Source organism: Lissotriton helveticus, chromosome 4_1 (genome assembly GCF_964261635.1).
Source record: "Lissotriton helveticus chromosome 4_1, aLisHel1.1, whole genome shotgun sequence".
Lineage (NCBI taxonomy): Eukaryota > Metazoa > Chordata > Amphibia > Caudata > Salamandridae > Lissotriton > Lissotriton helveticus.
In genome coordinates, this window is record NC_136063.1 from 423,179,152 (window position 1) to 423,205,637 (window position 26,486).

Consider the following 26,486-nt stretch of genomic DNA (forward strand, 5'->3'; position numbering starts at 1 on the left):
GGGTGAGTGAGGATGAGTGAGGATGAGTGAGGGTGAGTGAGGGGTTGAGGGTGAGTGAGGGTGAGTGAGGGTGAGTGAGGGTGACTGAGTGTGAGTGAGAGTGACTGAGTGTGAGTGAGTGTGAGTGAGGGTGAGTGAGTTATGAGACGCCTCACGCCTGTATCATAGTGAGGTGCAAAAGGAGACGCACGGTGCGAGAACCTTACAAATATGAAAAGCTTGCAGCATGCCAGATGCTAGGATGCGCGGGCGTGTGTGAGATACAGGTACACGCGCGAGAAGCCCTGATGTGGAGCGGGAAATGCACAATGATGAGCATAGTTCGATATACAGAACGAGGTGGCTGTGTGTGGGTGGTACTCAGAAGTGTGGTGTTTGCGATGAACACAGCACGAGAGCCCGAGGGAGATACTTGAAAACTGTGAGAAACATTTCCAAGCGAGTACACCGCACGAGGTCACAAAAGAGCAGTGCATGAGATGCTCACAACACAAGCACAACAAACTCAAGTATGTGGGAGACAAACACATGAAGCATTTTGTATGTAATGCGTGGGGCTCCTCACACACGGGAAGGTGGAGAAGGAATAGAAACACAGAAGTGTGAGGTGGGAAAAGATCGTTTAACATGGGAAACTGGTGTGAGGTGCCAACAAACGAGCCCTGTGTGTGATTTTACCACACAGGGTAACCCTGGTGTGAGAATACGAGCGTGTACAGTGCGTGTGAACCGCTCAGAGCGCGAGAGGCTCACACACACGGGTGTGAGATAGACGCCGAGTATGGGCGAGTCTGACGCTCTCGAGACGCCTGGTGTGTGCCTGTGATGCCCCTGTAAAGCGCTCTGACACCTTGGATAATATTCGCGCTATATAAAATCGCATTAAATAAAATAAATGAAAAAAATAACATGGAAGATGCTCACAGACGCAGGAATAGTGTGAGATACTCGGAAACATAAGCGTGTTGTGTGTGACTCTCAAAAACAAAGTGTGTGAGGTGAACACCGGTACCATGCCTGTACGAGATTCAGGGTGCGTGAGATATACTCAAACACGTGGCGCCCGGTGCGTGAAATGTGTAGAGCTGCGACAAGCATTGTGTAGAGCTGCGACAAGCATAGTGCGTGCGACGCTCACAGGCAGGAGAACCGAGCTGCCCAGCCCACCCCCTCCCCCAGGTAGAGACTGAGGCCGGAGTCGTACACAGAAGCCGAATGCACGTGCGACACAACTGCAAAGACCACGAACAGTACTAGGGTCTTATGGAGAAATAACCCCCTGGGGACTGTAACTGGTAGTCAGACCGTGGGAGTTGCACCGATTTTATGGTATACGCCAAAATAATGCAGTTTAATAGGGCATTCTCGAAATCATGTACTCCTCCTGCCTAGACGTGTAGCCATATGCGATAGTTCTTGTATTGAAGGTGCAAAATGCGTTGTACGAGGCAAATAGAAAAGAATAAAAACAATAAGGTTCGGAGGTGGTAATACACGTTTAATCTCATTTCCATACAACACAAGGGCTTCTGTATAAATATGCTCAGATTCAAGCCATATGCGATAGTTCTTGTATTGAAGGTGCAAAATGCGTTGTACGAGGCAAATAGAAAAGAATAAAAACAATAAGGTTCGGAGGTGGTAATACACGTTTAATCTCATTTCCATACAACACAAGGGCTTCTGTATAAATATGCTCAGATTCAAAAAAACATTTGTGTACGCGAAATGAGTGTCATTTCTCCCACCGAAGCCTAACAAATACTGCAGGAATAAAATATATCAAGCGTGTACAAACAGAGGAATCCGGGGTGAGGCGTTCAGGCTGGCTACTTGCATATCTCGTTCGAAGCAACAAAAGACTTGCGCTTCGTGTTGCCGCCACCCGTGGTGACTGGAAAGCCATTTTAAGTGAGCGAGAAGGAAGGCGAAAGATAATGGCCGATGCACAGGCTTCAAAGCGTGAGGCGGCTTTCTCTGCAGTGCTGACTCAGGGGAGGGGGCGGAGCGGGGCAGAGCGGCATGTGGGTGTGAAGAAGCCGGGCCTTTGAAGTGAAGCTAAGCTTCACTTCAAAGGTGTCGGAGGAATGCGGGCGGCTGTGCACGCGCTTTTAAGCTCAATGCACATGCGCATTGAGCTTAAAAGTCACGGGCACTGCAAGGAATCGCCACGATTCCTTGCAAGTTAGATAAAGAGTCGATGAGCCCCTATAGTCTCGCTTGCTCGATGCGCATGCGCATCGACAGGCGAGACCTAAAAAGCACACCGCCCACCGCTTGTCAAACCGCCCTGCTTAGACCATGTGACTTCAGTGATAACAATGGCGGCCATCGTAGACTTCCCGTCCCTTCCAAATAACACAGAAGACTGCCACAATGGAATACTTAGAGCCCGTTTTTTGCTTTTTAAATTTTCTATTCTCTTTCATTCTTTCTAAAAGTAGAACCACTATTTACAATGATTTCAATAATTCCAAAGTTTAATGTCTCTTTACAATGGTCATTATTAAAATTATTATGTACTCCTATTGCCCTTTAATACTAACTATGCCACTCCACAATCTCAGGGGTATGCTCCTCACAGACAGAATCACAATTTATTTAGAACCCCTAGGTTCCTTTACATCAGTGATTTTCATAGCAGCCATCTTGGACTGGGATGGGTTCTCAAAAAATATAATTGTTCAGCTGTGTCACAATTTCCTAGCATCATGTGATTCAGCTTATCATTAATACGATCGCCAAAGAGTGGCATCCACCTCACGGGCACCAAACAAACCGAATTCATATGAATGGAAGGAAGCACACTATATAAGTTTCTTACTTTATTCCATTCAATAAAATCATTCAATCCAATTTAATCACATTTTTCTTGGAAAATCCAATGTGGCTCTTTAGTTGCCAGAACCCTTTCTGAATTGTAGGGGTCCCCAGTTACTTATTCTAGCACTACCCACGTAAAAGAGGATTTACATTTTTTACAGTGTTGTACTAGTTTTGTGGACAGTTTGCCCGCTTTTATGGTGCTCAAATGTTCCTGCACTCTTACTGTATAATCTTGCGTGTAGTAAGACCAATGTATTGCAGTTTACATTCACATGTCAATCTATACACAACGTTCATCGTGTTGCAATTGCTAAATTGGGTCAGATGCCAAACCTTTCCAGAATTGAGAACCACATCTAAAGTCTTTCTTTTCAACCTACACACCGAACACATACCACAAGGGTAATGCCCAGGAGGAATGGTGGTCTCATTTTGTAGAGATTTTGGACGGGAATGTACCAATTTGTCTTTCAAATTACTTGATCTTTTAAAGGCATTTTAAATTCAGTTGTCGATACTAAAGCCCAATGTTTTCTTATAGACTGTCTGATCTGGGTGGCAAGGGGACCAAATGTCATTACAACTGGTAAACAATCATCCTTGGACCTAACATTTTTCTCTAGTAGTGCACTGCGGGGCGTGTTAAATGCTCTTTTTCTTGCCTGGTTCACAATTCTGTGTGGATCGTTTCTCTGTATACATTTTTCACACAGTCCCTCTGATTGCTGCATGAACGATGCCGTCGTGGAGCAGTTCCTGCGGTACCGCAGGAACTGCCCCACTGGCAGATTATCCCGCAGTGCTCTCGGATGATATGATTGATAGTGTAACAAAGAATTTTTGTCCGTCAACTTCTGATGTACCCTTGTGCATAGTATGTTATTCTCCAACTTGATATCCAGCTCAAGGAACACAACTCCCAGGCCACTATAAGTCCACGTGAAGTGTAAACTGGTATCCTGGCCATTCAAGCAGTTCAAAAACTCCAACAAAAATTCCTCTCCTCCGGCCCAGATACATGGCACGTCGTCTATGTACCTCTTCCAGAGGCGGATATTCCTCTGGAAGGGATTAGACTGATGGTAAATACAATTTTCCTCAAACTGGCCCACATAAATGCAGGCCAGACTGGGCGCCATTGTCGCGCCATTGATGTACCAGTAGTTTGTAAGTATAGGGTATCTTTATAGCAGAAATAGTTACGGGTAAGTGCCACCTCGATACATTGTATTACGAAGGACTGTGGTGTATCATAGAACAGCTCCTGTTCCCTCAAGGCGCGTGCTGCTGCCACCAGCGCAGCGTCCTGAGATATACAGGTGTACAGTGACTCTATATCAATTGTTACCAAGAGGTCACAGGCCGAATCAAAATGAGTATCCTCTAATACATTTAAAACATCAGTGGTGTCCTGGACAAAGGTTCGCTAGTTCACCACTGATTCCCTAAGGAAGAAATCTGAAAACTGGGATAGCGCCTCTAAATCCGACCCTATCCCAGAGACAATTGGTCGACCATGGGGAGGGCGCTGGGGTTTATTAATTTTGGGCAGGACATAGAAAGCCAGAGTTCTTGGCTTATTGTTAATCAGAAACTCGGCTTCTTTTGTTGTTATCCATCTTTTATCTTTCGCAGTTCCTACCATATATTTTATCAACTTACGCTTGGAGTTCTTCTTGTGTAATGAGTGGAGAGCCGGTACGATTGACTTGGGCTCCCACATGGTAAAGACAAACAATGAAATGCCCAACATTGATGTATGTGGTCGTATGTTTAAAAAGAGAAATGGTTTTAGTAACCTGGCCAATGTGTGTGTTTTTTCTCATTTGACAGTCAATTCTTTTAAAAAACAGCACCAGTGTCCAAGATTTGTGACGAATGACCCTGCCCTGACGAAATTGCATGAAAATAGTGTTGGCAATGAAACATGTCGGCTGAGAAAGAAAGTGGTCTGCGTAAATGCAGCCAGTTTTAAATCTCTGAATAAGTGCACGAGAAAAGAATAAAATTGGTAACTGTGCGATTTATTTCAGTTTTATTTTCACTGGGTCTTGTCCGTGTGGTAGTCGTAAAACACACGTCAATGTGGTTTTATAATTTTTTGGCACAAATTATTGGGACACATTTTTTTTTCAAGCAAAATGGTTACCGATGATGAAAAAAGTGAGCATAGCTGGTGAGTACCAATCAGCAAGCCCGACTGGTGGTGTGCCGTGAGGTGCCATTTTGCCTTTTCACAATTTTTTTGTGATATTAACATGCCTATAGGTGTCTCTTGTGTTAGATACACTATTTAAGTTTTTTTCCATATATAACTGTATATGGGATGTGTGACATTTGATAAAAAAAACAGTGTTTTTATAAATCTTAGGCAAATGAAGGGGAGGACACTACCTCTTAAGAAAGCGAGGAGTGACAGATGAAGAAAAGTGATGAAAACTTCTGCCTCCACTTACTGTCCTGTGTAGAAAAGCAGAATACAGTTTAACATAGGAATACTGCATTTTGGGAAAGGGACCAGTTAAAACAATAAATTAAACAACTATTTTTAATAGTTATTAAAATTCAATTCAATGGTGATGTCAGATTTTTAATAACACATTAAGTAAAAGTAACTTTTAGGAAGTCACTTTTTCCCTGTCTGAAGTTCCTGAATGCTAATTTGCATGATTCGCCTTGAATAGATGTGAAATGCCTCCCAGGAACAACCAATAGAATGGTCTGAATGGGCTTTGGAACTCCACAGAATATGCAGGGTGGAGGCTGTGGGTATCCTTTTTGACACTACAGTGTCAAATCCTGCTTGACAGATCTGCTGGGTACACATATAACACTTGGGGCTCACTTGAAAGGAGAGTATGATGCCAAGACAATTTGTGTGGATCCCTTGTCTGGTTGTTGAAGAGTCCTGATTTTGTCCTATCAGACCCCTGTCTCTGGCTTTGTTGAAAGTACTGTGCCTGATCCAAACTGGATTTTAGTGTTAGAAGTGGGAGGACAATACAATTATCATGGTACAGTCCCCACACACCTCCAGCCCTTAGAGCCCCTGATTAGTGTGGTTTAAGACTTTCCCCACCTAGAAAACGTTCTAACACATGGCATTGTGATCCTGTTTCCAGTAAGGCAAACATGAACTACTGAAAAAGTGGGTAGGGTTGGCACAGAGAACATATATATATCCCATTGGTTAGAAAGGGACCAGTAGTCACCTGGTTCTGAGAGGTAGACATCCTTGAAGATTAATCTCACCATATAATCATATTCTTTCAGTAGGACTTTTATGACCAGCTAAAATCTGACAAACTTGCCCTTCGCCAAGCTGAACGTCGCTGGCGCCACAAGTACGACCCTCTACTTAGGATAGAGTTTACCACTCTACTTAACAAATATAAATCTTCGATACTTGAGGCAAAAACTTCCTATTTTTCCAGTAAAATCTTGGAGTCGGCTGCAAAATCTAAAGACATTTTTTCAATTGTCAACGAGCTCTCCCTCCCAGACCGTATTACTCTTCCTCTGGTTCCCACCCAGGCTCTATGTGATGAGCTCAATGCCTTTTTTCAAGATAAAATTTCCATTATCGAAACTAACATCCCTCCACCTTCTCCTTCTAAATCCTTTTCCCTCCCCCCTGTAAACCCTCAGGAATTTTCTATTTTTCCTCTTATTTCTATTCCTGAGTTCCATAACCTTCTTCAAAAAGTCTGTTCTGGTTCTCCTAGGGACTGTTGCCCCCCACACATTCTTAAAGAAATTTTCACGGCCTGTCCTGGTCCAGCCTTGGCCCTCCTCAACTCCTCTTTAACATCAGGTGTTGTCCCAGAGGCCTTCAAGCAGGCCGTGGTATTACCTATTTTAAAAAAAAACAGCGCAGACCCACTTGTGCTAAGTAACTACAGGCCCATTTCCCTTCTTCCTTTTTTGGGAAAGGTCCTAGAAACCTATGTTACTAGGTGTCTGAGAACGTTTGTGGAGACTTCTCGTTTTTTGGACCCCCAACAGGCCGGCTTTCGCCCTCTCCATTCCATAGAGATGGTGATTGCGGCTGTCATGGACACCCTCAGAGCCGGCGCTGACAATAATCTCTCCCAAGCCCTGGTATTGTTGGATCTCTCGGCGGCATTTGACACGGTCGATCATACTATTTTGATCGACCGTGTCAGAAACGCCGGTATCCAGGGCATTGCCCTGGATTGGGTTCGGTCCTTCCTGCAGGGCCGCTCTCAGGCAGTCCACCTCTCTACCTTCTCTGCTTCTTTCTCCCCCCTCACCTGTGGTGTTCCCCAGGGCTCAGCTCTTTCTCCCCTCCTTTTTAATTTATACATGCAACCACTTATGGTTTCCCTCCGTCACTCCCCTGCCACTATTTATAATTATGCAGATGACCTTCAGTTGGTCTTTCCCTTGGACACTTCACCTTCTTCTCGTTTGAATTTTCAAACCACAATGTTGTTCATCTCTGACTGGATGGCTCACAGCCAGCTTAAGTTGAACCCGTCAAAGACGGAACTTGTCCTGGTGGGTGGCCCTACCAATCCATGGGATGTCAATTATTGGCCCCTCTCTCTCGGCACCCCTCCCCGCCCGGTCAGCTCTGTGAAAAGCCTTGGAGTGGTCATCTCTGAGGATCTATCTATGAAACCCCAGATCTCGGCTGTGACATCATCCTGCTTTTTTCAACTGCGCAGGATCCGTAAGATCTGCCGTTTTCTTACCAGAGAGGCACTCATTTTAGTTATACTGGCTTTGGTCCTCTCCAGGGTTGACTTCGCTAACCTCTTGTATGTGGGGATTCCTGCTTATCAGCTCCAAAAACTCCAGCTAATTCAGAATCAGGCGGCCCGCCTGGTTTTTCACCAACCTAGACACCAGCATGTTTCCCCCCTTTTGAGGAGCCTTCATTGGCTCCCTGTGGTCCAACGGTGCTCCTTCAAACTTGGTTGCACCATATTCAAATCTCTCCATAACTGCGCCCCTGAATTCATCTCTTCCAAATTAAAGAGATACCTTCCTACCCGTAATCTCAGATCTTCTGCTGATAATCTTCTCTGCATCCCATCTAACCGCCGCAAAAAGCACGGCGGATTGCGCTTTTCTTTCCTTGGCCCCTCCTTTTGGAATTCCCTCCCTTCTTCCTTTCGTCACTGCCCCTCCTATGAGTCATTTAGGAAAACCTTGAAAACTTCTCTCTTTAAAGCGGCCTCAGTATGATACCCTTGCCCTGTCTTGCTATGTCTGTTATGAGCGCCAAGAAACCGTCTCGGTGTACGTGCGCGGTACAACAATTTTAACATAACATAACAAATGATGCTCTCCATCTTGAAACACCAACTGTTTGTTGAATTCTTACAGGTTCATCACTGGTCTGAATACTGTGTCCTTTTTTTATGAGAAAATGATTGCTTAGAAATATAGAAAGGGTGGATCGGAAAACATTGCCTTTGTGTTCTAGCTCCCTCAACTCTTGCGAATAGAAAAAGGTCTTCTTGAATCTTACCAGCTGAACAGACATTGATATACCCCAAAGTAAACCCATTCACCATCTGCAAGACCCCGACTTACTTTGTCAAGTAGTTGATAGTTATGCAAAAAGAATCAAAAGCTACCTCCCACTGCTACTTGTGGAAAGTGGAAGAGGCTCACCTGTATAATTTCATGATGACTTGTTTGCCTCTAAATGAGATGTCTCTGGTAGCAGAAAAGCTGTATCTCCTGGATGGAAAAAGTTACTAAATCATTACTAGTCTTGAAATTAGCTTCCACCATCAGAAGCGCTGGGACTTCTGGAGAACCTGGCCATCAAAGGAGCTCAGCTGTCAGAAAATTCTGGGGCTGACAGTCTTTTTCTTGGGTAACTATGCTTTGTCTGAAGTGACTCTCTAAAGGGTCACCCCGCTGCCAAGGGTCTGGCCTCAAAAGTGACCATTTTGCTAACTTGGGATGTGTTCTAAGCAACATTTAACTCTTTCTCTCCACAGAAATTGAAATAATTTGCATTGCCTAACACGGAGATTGCCTGTCAAATCCACTCCGGGAGGAGCTGTGCCCATCTCTTAATCCAATACAGCCATGTAAATTATATATATTAGCTGGCCCACTAGATATAGTAATGTGTTCTTCCATGTCCATTATGACCTGTCTATACCCTACTTGGGTTGCCTAAAAATGTTCTCTTGGAACTATGCTGTCTTCAGGTAGACTGAGCCAACTTGCCCTCCACCAATTGTCTGTAGCATTCTGCCTTACTACTGTAGAACACTGACTTATTTGTCGGTTTTCCAAGCCTATTGTACAAATACAAGGACACTTTCTCTGAGAAAACCCTCTAAACAGATCTGGCTGTCGTCTTTTGAAAGCCAGTCTACTGGCTCCGACTCAGACTCCTGGAGTCTCAGCCTTGTGTGGTGCTGTGTCTGCACGTTGCAGGACTTTTCGAATTTGCCCTCAGAGCTTTCTCTGCTATAGGTGGATGAATTTCCACCTTTTGCATTAAACGTAATCATTCTCTTAAGACACGAGGGCATACACATGGGCAGCATAGCTGCTTCTGTCATCAGCACTCTCCTGCCACTGGATGCTTTTCTTGCCCTTGACTGACACATCTTCGGTTCCTCTGCACTCGGAATCCCTTGCAGTGTGGGGCGGGAGAGGTGAAATACACAATGTCTTTTTCATTCTCTTACATGAGGGCTGCCATCTTGTATTTACTCATCAGTCAGTTGCCACAGACTCCCTCTTAAAATACTAGAAATGTGTACTATTCTTTAGTACTTTGCCCTGTCTGAGAGACCGCTCAAAGCCATATTGCACCTCAATTGAAATCCAAGGAAACTTTATCTATCTCTGCAAATATTGTGGGAAAGCCTTCATAATTAATGTGACACCCACCCCAGTGTTTTGTGCACCTGCAAGGAATTGTATTGTGTGGACACAGCTTAGGCCAAAATCGTCAGGGAAATACCCCCACACGCATTCTTATATATGGGGGATCACTGCTTGCAAAGCAAAACAGTTGCTTCTGAGACTAGCCTACTGAAAGATTTCTCCCATGCAACCCAAAATACACTCCTTTGGGGATATACTGTAGCAGAACCAGATCTCAATGTGCCCTGCAGCTCCCCTTAACAAAATAGCGGGCCATATTCAAATGCGAGCAGAAAGATGAACATTGCTGGCCCCTGTGTGTGACACAAGGATCTGCCGTCCAGCTGTCTTGTATGCTCAGATTGGAGCCTGAAGCTTAAATAAAGAGGAGGTGGTGCAATAGAGCAGATTGTTCTACCGGCTCTCTCCCATTGAGTGTACACAGGCCCAAGAATGTGGTGGACGGTGGATACAGGCATTGGCGGCAGACCGGAACAGAAAGTTCTAAATATCAGATTTCACCTGAACTTAAACCCCAAATATGCACATCTGTGGCATACAGGCCATTCTAGTGCCAGATATGCCTTTCAGAATCATGAAATAACGCACAGAAATAGAAACGATAGTAAGATCACTCATCAAGGGCTAGGGAACGGCAATAGATGCCTGTAAGAACTACATTGGCATGGTTATGATATAGTTGGATATTAATGGTCATGTGACTTGTCTTGGAATGTGTTATAACTTCCTGAGTTATGGTAGTGTACTTTTAGTAATATCGTTGTTATTAATGGCTGCTAAGTTAAAATAAATGGAAAAGAAAGCATAATCCTCACCTCAAATCCTGGGTAGAATTATGAACAGAAAATGTTAATTGACGTTTTCTTTTGCATATTGTTATCTAAAAGGTAGGTGGAATTTGCAGAGCTCTTCCAATTGTATTATGTGGTTTAATAGAAACAAACAATTATTAATATGCAGAAAATATAAACCAGAACATTGAAACATGTATGAAGGAAGATGAGATAAACATTATGGGTCTGGGATAGTCCTGTTTTAATTTATACCTCAACCCATAAAAAAATAAATTGAAACACTGAGGGAACAACTGCTAACGGAAAACAGGTAAGGAAAAGAAGCTCCCCTTGGTAAAAATAAAAAAAAAGCGAGGGAGTTAATGTGAAAAACAAAATTAAGCTAGGTAGGTGCATGTGTGGACAAGCTACCGGGTGGAGGTGGCAGCACCAGCACTGTAAGATCAAAGCAGGCTTGCCTCCTCCCACATCTTTTTCTACTCCTGCTCTCAGTTGTTTAAAACGTCAAAGGTGTTTGGGTTGCTTTGAAGGTTCAGTTTTTGGGAAGCTGTTTGGTTTAATTTCTTTTTAAAACAGTAATACCCACACAGTTATGGTTCTAGATAACTGAAGTGCTTGGTTGTGCTCTTGGTCATTCTGAAAACCCACCATTAAGTCACTACCAAAACTCAAAATATTCTACACACTATATTATCCCGACATCTCTGGCACCAATTGTCACTGCTGTGAGCCTTCTTCAACAACATCCTTCAGCTTTGTATTTTTTCGCAACAGAAGAATCAGAGGGGATTGAGGAGGCGACGGGTCGGGCAGCAAAGCAACTACATAGCTGTTGCTGAATTGCCACCACATTTCTGCCCTTGTTGCCAGCTGTGCTCAGTAGATCAAGTGCGGTTGGCACTGGGCAAAGTTCTGTTGACTACCTGGCAGCCCAACGGTTTGTGGCAGTCACCTGCGGGGACAGCACAGAGGCTCTTTTTCTGTGCTCATTTCCTCTGCTCAGCTGCTGATAACCTACCCCTCTTCACTCCCTCCACGGCCTCACAACCTCATCCTGCCCTACACATGAACTCACCAGGAGTGAAGGTTGCTGTTGAGAATTTAGGCGGGGCTATATGGAGGCTGCTGGGGGGGGGGGCTTACTGATGGGGTGGAAAGCTGGTGGCGATGAAGGGGACGACAGTGTCAGGCAGCCCTGCTGCTCCTTCTCCAATTGCTAGTACTCCACAGGCCACCGATGAATCATCATAACCAATTCAAGGCATTAAGTTTGCTGGCAAAGAGAGCTACTGTCTGACTCTTAGGGGAAACCACATACCAGGATAATTAGGACAATTGTACTTAATCTTTTTCAATTACTATACATTTGTTTGAGCCCCTATCACACTCTTGCTTTTAATCAGCTAACAATACTCCAAACTAATTTCCTTTGTAAAGGGTATTAAGCTGTATTTGTTCTATATTTGGATAGTTATTATTTATACAGAACATTCTGGACATTTTTGGCAGCCCCAATATATCAAAAATCCACCGTGAGATCCAGAAGAGTAAGCAGAAACGAGGGTGGCAACAGCATTAAACAGGGGAGAAATTGAGCAAAATATCGGGCAAGTCAAAATTCCTTACGGCAACAAGAAATCAATGGCCAAGAGCGTTCAACTACTCAATTCAGCAGACCCGACAGTTTTAATTTCTAGCTTCTTTTAAAAGCCAGGGGATTTGACTGGCGGCACAAGAATAATTAACAAGTCAAAACAAGCTACCCCTTTAAGCTCATATCAACTACCTCCAATGGTGGAAAGCGAAATTCAAAAAGCCTTGCAATTACCACAGGATTTTCTCCAAGACAATCTTTTGAACTATTTAAAGGAGAGGTCTCACTGGATCAAGTGGAGCCTGTATACCTGCAGTCTCGGACCAATGTAAGGTCTATCAGTCCATCTTCTCACCATTACCCTCAAGAAGGTCAATTGGGAGATTGCTCCCCTATATTGGGTACTTTCAATGGTCAATGGGATGTAGTTTCAAGTGGATTGAACCTCTCGATGTCACCAATGTATTTCTGTAATTGTCCTGGCCCGAACTATGTTATGGCCAAAGTAGCAGTCTGTTTTTAGATGCACCTAATCAGTCAAATGCTGACACTGCCAATCTCATCAAACCTATTTGGTCCACCGTGATGAGCATGTTAAACACAATAGTAAAAGCCTTAAACTTTCATTCCGATAAAAAGGACATACATGTGGATTTACTCAACACTCTATTTCAAGAATGGATACACAACTGGAAACCTTGAACAAGCTTGTGGTAAGGGCTAGTAGGGAAGTTGAGGAAAAACAAAACAAATGCCTGTGCTGTTTATCCAATCATAGAGAAATTAATCTCCCTCTCTAAAGTATTGCAAACCTTGATTTATGAGATTAAAATTATAATGTCACGATCAGCAACACTTACCATCCAGAGAAAAGGGTGTCTCACGAAAATCAAACCTTGAGGAAATATAGTTGAAAACTCTGTGGCCTCTTTGGCTCCAAACTTTATTCTGTAAAACACAGAAATAAGCCCTCAAAAACAGCTCAGAGTCAACCAAATAATTCATCAAGTTGAGGTGCATTCTGTAAACAATCTTGAGAATATTCCAGATCTGAGATCTCCTCTCGTATTAGAGACCTCACTTAATGTCCACAATAATAGCAGCAGCTCTCAACAAAATGACAACAAACCACTATTGAAACAAGAATGCAAAAGACTGAGAAAATCAAGAAACAAAAAGGTTTGCCTAGTTAACCAGTCAAATGTCCAAGGACCGTTGAAGGATTATCCAATCTTTCAAAAATACAAACGTATTCTATCAAAGTCCAAGGAACCTGTAATATCACACTCATCTTCATCAGAACCCGCTCACACTAATCCAGAGAATGAGAAAATCCCACGAAAGCAGAATACTGGGCTGTCTGAAGATTATTTAAATAAGCTTCTTTAAGAAAAACTGACACTGCTGCAGTGAAGCTTTGGAAATTTCAACAAGTGGCACAAACACCAACAAAAGAGAGATATCGGCTCTCAAATACTTTAAGGTAGCTGCTCAATGCCCAGTCTGTCAAAGCCAAAATTGTGACCAAACAAAGTCTTTCAATGTGAAACTATAGCAAAAAATTAGATTAAAGATTATGATGAGCACACGGTAACAGTAAAACATAACTGTGTATCACAGAATGACAGAACACCAACATTTAACCGTTGTGATGTAACTATGGACAACATTACAAAAAAGCTTTTATTGACGCCCCAATTTTAAAATAGGGGTGGGCATGATGTATTGAATCGCGCTAACGTATTCAAGTTACTGAAAGGCCTGGAAGACTTGGCGCATCTCAATTCAGCGCACAGAGAAGCTATCAATTTTTTCCTGCCTTTTTACTAAACGAACCAATCTTGGTGACATGGGATAATGCAGAAATTGCAGAACTGATTGACTCGAAGAGACTTTGTAGGAAGGTGGCTCTTTATATAGTGGACCAAAATGAGGTACACTTTGCGAAGAGTCCAGGTAGACTCCAATTGGTATACAGAGGCACAAATTATATCTGAAATGCTATCTTTTGTGGTAGTGTGGACTAGCAGTTAGGCGTATCAGAGGTTAGTTTTAAGCATTTGTTGTACTCGCAGAGGCAATAAATGAGACACACACTCAGGAATAAAATAGAGACCAACCAATTTAGAAAAATAAGACGTGTTTTATATACATTTTGATACCAAGAAATTTGTTATCAAGTAAGTACTTTTTAAAATATTGAATGTTGTAGGTAAGTAAGTAAAACAGTTGCTTAAATGCTAATTTATGCACAATGCTTTCCTAAGGAGGGAAAAGGCAAAGATAGCATACAAGTATATTCGGTTTCTGGAGGTCTCCTTCGGGACTTAGTCACTCGTGACCTGCCCTGTGGCATCAGTTTGCAGAGGTGCTGGTTGGGCTAGTAGCTGTGCGCACCGCGCCGGTAATGAGTAGGGGGGCCACCTAGAAACAGGCTGCAGAGGGGTTTGTCAGTACCCAGTCTGGGGCGCTCAGGTGCAGAGTGAAAAGGTCGGCTGAGTTCTGTGTTGCCTGGGGCCTTGTTGTTTTCGGTCCCGCTGGTTGAGAATGCAAAATTCGGACAGCTGGGCCAGCCAGGAGGTTGGTCTGTTAGGTGCTGATGTCCCTCGATGCCTGCTCGTTCTCGGTGTAGTTGGCATTTGGATTGGACTCACTGTCTTTGCTTGCGGCAAGGGGTCTAGTGCCCCAGGTATTGGTCCTGTGCAGCTCTGGTTGGTCCTGGTGTCCACTCACTTGGTGGGGGGACAAATCTGACCTTCAGGAGCACCGAGTCCTCTTCATGGTCGGCTATTGAGCTGGACAGGCCAAGGAGCAGCAACTTGGTACACCTGACTTAGAGATTTGGTGCCTGTGGACTGCTGGGGAGTTGCTCTCCTACTCCAAGGGAGATTGCTTGAAAATTTCTGAGGAACTGGCAGTCTCCTGGGGTTCTCAGAAGCTGGACGAGTCGCTGATCATGATTGTCGAGACTTGGTGCTGGCAGGCAGGGTTTGGCGCCAAACGTCCACAGCAGTCTTCAGTTCTCGTGGCTCGTCTTTGTCCTCTCTTCTTGATCAGTTGAATCTGCTTTCCTGGTGCCAGGACTCCCCTAAATACTAGATTTAGGGGAGTTAAGGGTTGTAGCCAATGGGCTATTTACCCTTGGGGTTACTACACCCCTTATATGACCTCTTCCTGTGGAAAGTGGGCATAACCCAGTACCAGAGTTCCTAATTATGCCATCACCAAGATGGTAGAATTTTCCTAAAGGGAGGAAATGTCAGGCAGCTCACCTTAGGAATGTGACGGTCCTGGTAGTGCGCCATGCCTTCCTGCATATCTAATTTCCTGCCTGTCCTGGTGCCAAATGGGCCCAGGGCAGGGGGTTGGCTTTTCCCCAATCAGGGGAAGCCAAGGTCACATATCAAAGGCAACAGAGGCCTTTAAAGCGTCCTACTTTGATATGCTAATTACTTAGCCATCATGCTTGAAGGAGGTGACAACACTTTTGGCCAGTGCAGGCATTGTTTCTGCCCTCAGAAAGCATTGGCTCTCACCTGCAGGGGGCCAGGAACCTGTCTTTGATGGCAGGCTGATCTACAACAGTTAGCCAGCACACTAGAGGCTGGTACATTTTCAAGGGGCACCTTTAGGTTGCCCTAAGGGTGCATGTATTAATAAATCCACCGTTGGAATCAGTGTGCGTTTCTTATTACAAGGTGTTTGATGCCAAAAACCTTAGATTTCAGTGAAGCCATTATGTAGCTGGAGACCTTGTCTTCACCAGTGTCAAGCACATGTACTTAAAATAGTTTCCTTGTTAATTTGTGATATCTAAGAATTGACTTAGACATCACAGGGGCATATTAGCACATGCAGCTATGCCCGCACATGTAGTATAGTGCACCCTGCCTTTGGGCAATAAGGCTTGCTGTAGGGGTGACTTACCTATACTGCATACAGTTTCTGCAGGCTTGGCAATGTGTGCCATGTCGTGTTTTCACTTTTATCTGCACCAAGACACACAGCCGGCAATGGCAGTCTGCATGAGTTAGGTAAGGGGTCTCTTAGTGTGGCACAATACATACTACAGCGCTGAAAGACCCTCTTTAGTACCTATGCACTGGGTACTCAAGGTGCCATTTACTAGGGACTTGCAGAGGTGGTAAAGGTATGGCCAATTGGGGGAGCTATTGTACAGTTTTGGCAAAGAGATCTGGCAATTGGGACCTGGACAGCAGGAACCCAGTGCACTTCTTTCAAAACTGCATTATATGCCAGGCAAAAAGTGGGGATGACCTTGTCAAAAAAGGGGGAACTTTCCTTCAGACTTTTGTTCAGAAAATGGGGAATAAGATACACAAAATATATAGATAATGATTATCCCACCATTTGACCTGGGCTTGAACAAAGTAAGAAATTGAAACTCATGACGCAGAATTGTATTTAAAGTTAGTGCAAGAATGCGGTGACTCCTGCAACTCTGTTTTGTGTAATGCTATATGCAAGTAATAGGTTTCTGAAAATAGAGCACTTGCCAATATAACAATTACTTACTCAGACTCATGGCAGATAATGCTCTGAAGTAGCAGATTGAAAAAGATCAACCTAGGACTCGAATTGGTTACCCTCCATGCTAATTAACGCAATAAAGAAATGAAGCTGGCCCAGTTATCGTCCCATAAGACAAATTACCTTACCATTGATTCATTATGTATTTGTTGATGGAACATGCATGGCTTATGTAATGTAATTTATGAAGAAAATATAATTACATATGTGCGCCAATTTAAAATTATAATCTCACAAGAAGCATAGAGTATGACCCTCACACCACTGATTGGATGCATTGAGTACCAACATTGTGCGAGAAAAGAAAAAGTCACAGGACGTCCACAGGGGAAACTGTTAATCTATGTTTCCTCTGATTTAGAATGAAAGGTCAGAAATATAGACATTGGAGAAAAGTGGGCCCTGGCCGTTAAAAGTAGAGAACTGATCATGTACACAGAAGCAGCTTTTAATTATTCTGGCCATCTACATTTCTCCTACAATAAAGCATGGAATAGTGGCAAAGCTAGAATTGGCGATTATGGATTTGAAATCTGAAAATACCAGTTCTTAGTAGATTTCAGTTCTCATCCTCTCTTTCCTCAGCATTGGGATGAGTATACATCCTTGCAAGATAGGTTGTGGAACATTCCGTCTCAGGAGTCTTAAAAACCTAAGCGACAAGATAAACTTGGCGAATCGATTTCGAGTCTGCTGAATGCAGCCGACCTCTTAGTTTTCAATGGCAGGTTTCTCAAAGATCACTGGCTAGCACTTTTATTTCTACAAACTCAAGCACAACAATAGACTGCATATCCCTGCTCTCGTGTATCACAGATTACAGAATTGACCTCATGTAAGATCATCTTTCATCAAAAATCAAACACTTTGCTGGTCCAAGCCAGCGGTTTTGCCCCACTGCCTGGCTCAGACCCAGTAAATGTAAAATAAAACTATGTTTGAGCATTGTTTATTTTTTATTTGCTGGCTCTGACCCAGCGCGTCCAGGCTTGAGGTTGGGACGGGAGGAGGAGGAGTGCGCATATGTATCGGGCCGGCTGTCACTGACCGACCATAACACACATGCGCACTTAGGTTTCTCCAGCATTTCTTCTGCATTGAATAGCTGGGCTGGAGAAACCCCCACAGACTCTCTGGCCTGAGCAGAGTGTCTTTTAAGCCCGTTCAGGCCAATCCTCCTGCTGCTCTCATAGCATGACAGCAGCAGGGGGATTGGATGGGAGTCTGTCCCATGGGCTGCCAGGACCAGGAAGAGTGCAGGAGGCGCGAGGTGACGTGGGACGTGACAGCCTTCGTCACCCCCACCAGCCTTTGTTTGTGGCGAGTGCCACTGGACCAAGCACACAGTTCAAATAAAAAAAGATTGAAAGTGGACCGCACTTTTAGCAAGTCGGATAATGTCAAATTGCTGTAGATGCTTGAACACTGGAACAACAAGCATTGGCGTAGCCAATGGGTCTCGCCATTGGGACCTTATAAGTGTTTAGCCAGAGATATTGGCTTTGCTTAAGTCTTTAAGCTGTGCTGTACAGAAGTCTGCAGCATAATGAAAAGTTATAATAAAGAAGTGTCCGAAGCATTTTTGTTACCTTATAAATGACCATGAAAGCATTATGTACAACTGAACGACCATATTAAACTAGGACAGGTTTCGGGGTTTCACCCCTCATCAGCCAGGCTAGCTTGACTGACTCCAGTGGCATGGAGAGCACGGGCAGGTATTCCGAGACACACGTCACACACTCAAGCATCTGAAAGGCTGGCAACACATGTTGGGAGTGAGTTTCTTTGCTGGCATCTCTGTTTAAAAGCCTTGAAGGACTTGAGGCTGGGAAGTCTGACTGTTGTCAGGCCAGGGTATCGGACAGGCCAGGAGGGGGTTGGGGCAGTCAGTCAGTTCAGACTGCAGTATTTGCAAGATTTGTGGTGAGGTGGAAGCGTGTGCCTTTTGTCAGGCATTAGTATCTAGAAACCTTAGAGGCAGATTACTCTCCTAGGTGTTGAGGCCAAATATTTTGGTAGTCTTCTTTAGCAAGATCTGATCTTCTGGGTAACAGAACAAAAAATGATCACGAGGCATTAAACAGGCTTTTGACAAGGTATGGGAACAATCTCAATTCTGTCTGATCTAGATCAATGTGTGAAATCTACTGGGATCAGATGTCCAAAAAGTGGGAAGCCCCATACCCATTAAAACGTGTTCTAAAAGAGAAAATGATGAACTGAGCTTAGTAGCAAAATTACACTTTGTTTTGTTATTCCAATGCAGCCAAAAGGTCTAAGATAAGAATTAAATGGTTCTTTTTTTCTAATATTTCAGTGAGATTCCCTAAAAAGAACTTCAATATAAAGAAAACAGCCAACACCAGTTTCGCCCCTTCCCAGTGCGCAGGTCTAGGGCTTTCTCAAGGCATAAATTAACAAGCCGTAAAATTACAGAAAAATCTGCAAGGAATATGCTGGTTTCTTAGGTTTTAAGGTCGTGGGCGCTGAACAGTGTAACACAATTCATCCCGGCAGGGGAGCACCTCTATAGCGGTCAGCAAAAGATCCCAGAAATCTCTAAGTGACCATCTAGCTGGCTGGCTGGTTCTGGTATGTCTGAGGTGGGGCACTGGTTCAGGGGATCATCCTTGCTGCGGTAATTGCTGGGCTCTGAGGTGCTGGTTCCTTGAGGGGAAGGTAACATCCTTATGCGTGTGGTAGAGCCTGCTGGAGCACCTACACCACCAAACGCCACACGTGTACACCCTAGGCGAATGACCTGCCCCTCTGGGGGATGCCAGGTTGCAATACACTCCGTCTACGGCACGAGGTGACACAATGGTTGGAGATGGGTCTTGCCACATTGAGGGGGATCTATTCAATGACCAGGTTCTGCACACGTTTGGAGGATTATTGCATCTCCCCGGGCTCCTTTATGATCTATGCAGCCTTCACATACCATGTGCACTAGGTCTAGCGTAGAGCCCACGATGAACCAGTGTCCTCACACTTTTTGCAAACATTGCTCACACATGAGGGAGCTTTGTGGGCCATCATTGCTTGTATGGCATCTTACGCATGGGCAATGTCACACCACTACAATTGTTGAAAACTTTTGGGAAACAACACTGGACATCCCACTTGCGGATGGGCAGTTGTAGCAATGTATCGAAATGGCCAAAACTATATCTACCAATACTAGACTTATGTATACTCAGTTTAACTATCTGCACCACACTTATTTCATCACCCCAAGGATAGCACGGATGTACTTTGGGGGTTGGAGATGCCTGCCCCCGCTGTGCATCCGCTGGGGTGGATTTTATACATATGGGGGCTCATTACGATGGCGGAAAGCCTCTGCCCCACAATCAGAAGCTTTCCGACCCCGTCAGAGCCCTTCCGACCGACTATGTCTGTTTACAGTCCCACCGTGCGATTACAATGTTCACGATCGGCACGTAAACCCGCCGGTGATTCTGACTCGGTTCCGACCGACTCTCGTAGTATTCCTGTCGGTCGGAAGTGCACCGTAACCCACTAAGGACGGCGTTTCTGCCGTCAGGATTACGATGTCGGTTTCCAATAACCAGCCCCACCTCTTGATTAGTGCCCTTTGCCTCCCTGCTCTGCTTCTCGCACTTTACATCTGCCTTTGCACTCCCTATATTTCCCCAGTCGGCCTGCCTCCCCTCCTTCCCCCTTCTTGCTAACTTGGCTTTGATGATGTTGGTGGAAAGTAGATTAGCGAAACCAAGCCAACAGTACATTTAATTCGGCTGATAGAACCATCTATATGAAATATTTATTTTTCACATGATTCGTTTTAACCTTTTTGGATGTAAAGTTTTATTAAGCTATTGTGCTGTTGTTGAATTTATTAGTGTTCACTTCTTCATATTTAGTGTTATTGTTTCTTAGTCCTTGTTTAATTAAATGGTTTATTAAGCATATTGCTGCCTGGCTGTCGCTGCATTAATTTTTGCTAATGCTTTGGACTCCAAAAGGTAGAAGGTGACATGAAGTCCTTTGCACTAGTTAGGAATTTCCCTTTTTTCATGAAGTAATTTTAAAGTTTAGATATTTTATAGCGCACAGCTGGCTGTGGACAGTTGACAGAAATGTATTCAACCCTCGTTGTTTTAATATGACAGATTTTAGTGTTTTGTATCGCCCCATTGTAACGGTTTTTATTATCCATACTTAATAAAGTTGCACATATTAAGCAGTTTAGGCGAAATCATTTCTCTGGACTATGGTTATGTTTTAACCAGATTGCAGTTGGGCATAGGACATTATTTAGTTGCCTTCCCTTAAATGAAAGGCAACCATTGGACCCGATCCTATGCCCTTGTGATGACCTATCGAAGCAAAGCACACATCACTTAATTTTATTTTGCAGTTTTTACCAGGATTTAGGGAGATATTATTTAAAGCAGTCTTCCTTGCACAGAATATCCGGGATTACAAAATTGCTCTGCGCTATTTATGTGCACTTGGGGATCCTGCTGTATGCTTTAACACAAAAGACACACAGATGATGGATTGAATGCAGAGCAAATCAAACATTCACCTCCAGTTAAGAGATCTGGGTTAAATCCATTGTTCTTTTGCTCACTATGCCACCCCAGTTTAGACCCTGTCCCTGACATATGCAAATCAGTCTTGACCCTGTGCCTCATGGAAACATCCCAGCCCGAACAGCCAAGCCAGGTCCTCCCTGGACCGGAAACAAGCATCCTGGGACCGGTTTTGTGGTATCACCACCTCATCAGCCAGGCTAGCTTGAATCCAGTGGCACACCCGGCGCTCGGTACCCGCAACCTTTATATGGGGGGGGGGGGGGGAGAATAGAAATAGTATTATATTTTAGCAAACAGTAAACGGGGATGCTGATAAGTTTTTACCTGCACTGTTATGAACTTTTATTGTCATCATTTTAGTACTGTATTTGTTGATTATGTGTTTTATGTGTTTATATGGTCACTATGATTGTGCTGAATAAAGACCTTTGAACTGAACTGATTTCTCTGGGAATCTACACATTTGTTTGTCTTAAATCATCTTAACATCTACGTTACTACCGTAAACAATCATTTGCAATGCAATAGGTCTCGCATTAGGAAAGTTTGAGCTATTGGTATTGTAAATGACACATTTTTTATTCATGTTTTGTTTTTGAAAATAGCGAAATTAATAGCTTTGTCATTTGCAATGCCAATAGTTAAAACTTTCGCAAATGTGACACCTATAGCATTTGTGATGCAATATGTGTTGTATTTACGTGACTTACATGTATTGATATTACAAATAACAATGGCTTTTAATTTTTTAAAATAATTAATACTTAAATAAAAGTTATTGTAATTTATAATGGCAATAGCTTAAACTTTTGTAAATAACTTTTGTGACGATTATGTTAAGTGTATTTATTGTGACGAAAATCCAAGAACAGAAGTGAAATATTAATATATTTTTGTTACATTTGTAATAAAGCTTGAAACATTGAGAGAACATATTTGAACCAGTTGTTGTTGAATGGTTGCACAGACTGATGCTGTGGTGGCGCTGAGTGATGTTGTGGTGCCCCTGAGTGATGCTGTGGTGCCCCTGAGTGATGCTGTGGTGGTGCTGAGTGATGCTGTATGCTATGCTATGTTTTGTTTTGCTATCCTATGTTTTGTTTTGTTATGCTATGTTATGTTTTGCTATCCTATGCTTTGATTTGTGATGCTATGCTATGCTGTGTTTTGTTACGCTATGCTGTTTTGTTATGCTATGTTTTGCTATGCTATGCTATGTTTTGCTATGCTATGCTATGTTTTGTTATGCTATGCTATGTTTTGTTATGCTATGCTATGTTTTGTTGTGTTTTATTATGCTATGCTTTCTTTTGCTATGCTATGTTTTGTTATGCTATGCTATGTTTTGTTGTGTTTGGTATGCTATGCTATGTTTTGCTATGCTATTATATGTTTTGTTTTGTTATGCTATGTTTTGTTGTGTTTTGTTAAGCTATGCTGTTTTGTTGTGTTTTGTTAAGATATGCTATGCTTTGTTATTTTTAGCTATGTTTTGTTATGCTATGTGTTGTTGTGTTTTGTTATGCTGTGCTATGTTTTGTTATGCTATGCTTTGCTATCCTATGCTTTGTTTTGTTATCCTATGCTTTGTTTTGTTATGCTATGCTATGTTTAGTTTTGCTATCCTATGCTTTGTTTTGTTACGCTACTCTGTTTTGTTGTGTTTTGTTATGCTATGTTTTGTTGTGTTTTGCTATGCTATGCTTTATGCTATGCTATGTTCTGTTGTGTTTTATTATGCTATGCTTTGTTTTGCTATGTTTTGTTATGCTATGCTTTGTTATGCTTTGTTTTGTTATGCTATGCTAAGCTTTGTTTTGTATTGCTATGCTATGTTGTTATGTTTTGTTATGCTATGCTATGTTTTGCTATGTTTTGCTATCCTATGCTTTGTTTAGTTATCCTATGCTTTGTTTTGTTATGCTATGCTACGTTTAGTTTTGCTATCCTATGCTTTGTTTTGTTATGCTATGCTACGTTTAGTTTTGCTATCCTATGCTTTGTTTTGTTATGCTATTCTATGTTTTGTTGTTTTTTGTTATGCTATGTTTTGTTGTGTTTTGCTATGCTATGCTTTATGCTATGCTATGTTCTGTTGTGTTTTATTATGCTATGCTTTGTTTTGCTATGTTTTGTTATGCTTTGCTTTGTTATGCTTTGTTTTGTTATGCTAAGCTTTGTTTTGTTATGCTATGCTATGTTGTGTTTTGTTATGCTATGTTGTGTTTTGTTATGCTATGCTATGTTTTACTATCCTTTGCTATGCTATGTTTTGTTATGTATGCTATGTTGTGGTGTGTTTTGTTATGCTATGGTTTGTTATGCTATGCTTTGTTTTGTTGTTATGCTATGTTGTGCTATGTTATGCTATGTTTTGTTCTGCTATGTCTTGTTGTGTTTTGTTATGCTATGCTTTGTTATACTATGCTATGCTTTGTTATACTATACTATGCTATGTTTTGTTTTGCTATGCTTTGTTATGTTATGCTATGCTTTGTTTTTTATGCTATGTTTTGTTATGCTATGTTTTGCTATCCTATGCTTTTTTTGCTATGCTGGTGAGGGTGTGTGAGGGCGAGTGAGGGGGTGTGAGGGCGAGGGTGTGTGAGGGTGAGGGTGTGTGAGGGTGAGGGTGTGTGAGGGTGAGGGTGTGTGAGGGTGAGGGTGTGTGAGGGTGAGAGGGTTGTGAGAGTGAGGGGGTGTGTATCCTATGCTTTTTTTGTTATGCTATGTTGTGTTTTGTTATGCTATGCTATGTTTTGTTATGCTATGCTGGTGAGGGTGTGTGTGGGTGAGTGAGGGTGAGGGTGAGGAGGTGAGGGTGTGTGAGGGTGAGGGTGTGAGGGTGAGTGAGGATGGGTGTGGGGTTGAGTGAGGGTGTGTGAGGGTGAGAGGGTGTGTGAGGGTGAGAGGGTGTGTGAGGGTGAGGGGTGTGAGGGTGAGGGGTGTAAGGGTGTGTGAGGGGGTGTGTGGGTGTGGGGGTGTAAGGGTGAGGGTGAGGGTGTGTGTGAGGGTGAGGGGGTGTCTGAGGGTGAGGGTGTGTGAGGGGGAGGGGAAGTGAGGGTGAGGGGGTGTGAGGGCATAGAACTTAATCTGTGACATAATTAGATTAAGAACATAGACACTTCTAGAAACAATGTCTTTAAGACATTTTCTAGCCGATCACTACAATCAGACTGGGTCTGTGCATCCGTCTTACAAAAATCCCTAGAAGGGTAAACTGGAAAAAAGCATTGGTAGAGCAAATAGGTCAGGTCGTTGGGACGTATTAGCTTTCCCAATTGCCTGTGGTGGGGCTGCAAAGCATTGAGACGCTGCCCACAATCATCAAAATAAAAATCTATACCAAAAAATAAAAAATTCCCCCACAATGGCTGTACAGTTATCCACTGTCGAACGCATACATCAGAATGTATGCGCACTTCACTGAGATTACATAGGTGCGTTTTGTCCAGTTTTCTTTTTTTTTTATTTTCCAATTCAGTTTGGAAGACGGCAAATAGAAAAATAAATATTTTTTTGCACAAAAGCTCCAATTAAAATAAATAAAAAAGCTGGTGTGAGGTAGAGCGGTCGTAATGTAGGAGCGGGTGGGAAACAGAAAAACAGCACACGGCGGGCAGTGGAGGTTGGGGAGGAGAGCACAAGGCAGAGTGAACATCACAGAAGCACACAAGTGGGAGTAATATAGAGCGCAAGTGGGGGAGAGATGTACACGGGGACGTAACTTTGGTAATGCCTTGTGCAGTGCCGCAGCGGTTCACTGTAAACTTGTTAGGATAATAAACTTCTTTAATAACCAATGAATGTGAAGTGTTACAAGCTAAGCAAACACACTGAGCCGATAGCAGTACAAGTATTCACTTCCGCTGTCTTTGAAGTCTGATGCCGAGGCACAGACAATTGGTGGTGCGCGATGTGCACGCGGGGGGGCGGAGGAGCGGCAGCCTTTGAAGTCTGATGCCGAGGCACAGACAAATGGTGGTGTGTCATGTGGCTGGCGTGTACGCGCATAGCTCACATGAACTGTACGCGATCCGCAGCCGTTTTGGTAGACATTTCTTTTCCGCTTACTATAATCTCGCCGGAGCAATGCGCAAGTGCATTGGCTCAGTCGAGACCTAAAAAGCGCAAAATGTAGTATTAACAAACATGGGTAACGTGAGAACATTCATACATAGCTGGGTAAACCGGTGCACAAAGCGGGGTTTGCAGGTGGTATTGCCAGGAAAGAGCATTCATTCAGTTGAATAATAATATGAGTGTTATTCTGCTTAATTAGGTAAAGATCGGTGCATTTCACTGCCTTTGAGGTAATGTTACATTTCTTATATTTATCTAATTTTGGTTTTAAGGTGTCCTTCTTTATCTCCTTTTACAGCCCCTATGTTGTCAAATATTATGGTAGCTACTTTAAGAACACTGACCTGTGGATTGTTATGGAATATTGCGGAGCAGGATCTGTTTCTGACATCATTCGGTTGAGGAATAAAACGGTAAGTGTTGACTGGCATGCGCAAAACGAGAGCCCCACTGTTGGAGGAACTTGAGTTCTGTATGTCTGAACCGATAATCTACACAGTTTGTGACTTCCTCATGGCTTTTCTCTGTGAAATCAATTTTGTATTTTTTCACTGCTAGAAAGAAGACTGTATCTATTGTTCTGTGTGTGATGTAGTTTTCTAAGGATGCACACCCACAATTATTTTGTAGTTTATGTACAATTGTTTGTGTGAATAATTTTGTGGCCTCGCTACAGTAAATCAGTAAAATATTGATGTTGCAGTGACAACCTTAAAGTATGCCGTGATGTGTTTTTATTCTATTGAGTGAAGCGCTCCCTTTTCCCTCCGTTTAGACTACTATAATAGGAAGGTTATTGTGTTCTGTTTTTTAAATGCTTTGTTGTTAACCATTCAAATGAAAGTAAAGGACTTTTATTGGCATATTTCGGATACCCCAAAAATTCACCATGTGTCTCAGAAAAGGTTTTGAATTGAAAAATAGAGTATGTCTTGGTACTGAGTTCCATGTAACCTGTAAATGTTTTAGACATGTACATTACCCCTGGGTTTTCTTCTTGCCTCGGACAGACTGAGCAAACCCAAATATTTGCTTAGAATACTTGTAATAATGTATTTTCTTATTCATGTGCTGACTTGAACACGGAGTGTAGTTCTGTGTTTGACCTCTGTTGTTGCAAGAATGTGATTTGGCACTCTTCCAGATGAATGTCATGGAAACAAGCAGAGACAAAAATATCCT

General features: G+C 43.0%; 1 protein-coding gene across 1 annotated transcript in view; it reads left to right on the top strand.

Annotated features, from left to right (window-relative positions):
- STK3 (serine/threonine kinase 3) overlaps positions 1-26,486 on the top strand; it is a 968,587-nt gene that overhangs the window by 153,990 nt on the left and 788,111 nt on the right. The window contains exon 4 of the mRNA XM_078686976.1: positions 25,603-25,717. Coding sequence (XP_078543102.1) covers positions 25,603-25,717 — 115 coding nt within the window. The remainder of the gene's footprint in view (positions 1-25,602; positions 25,718-26,486) is intronic.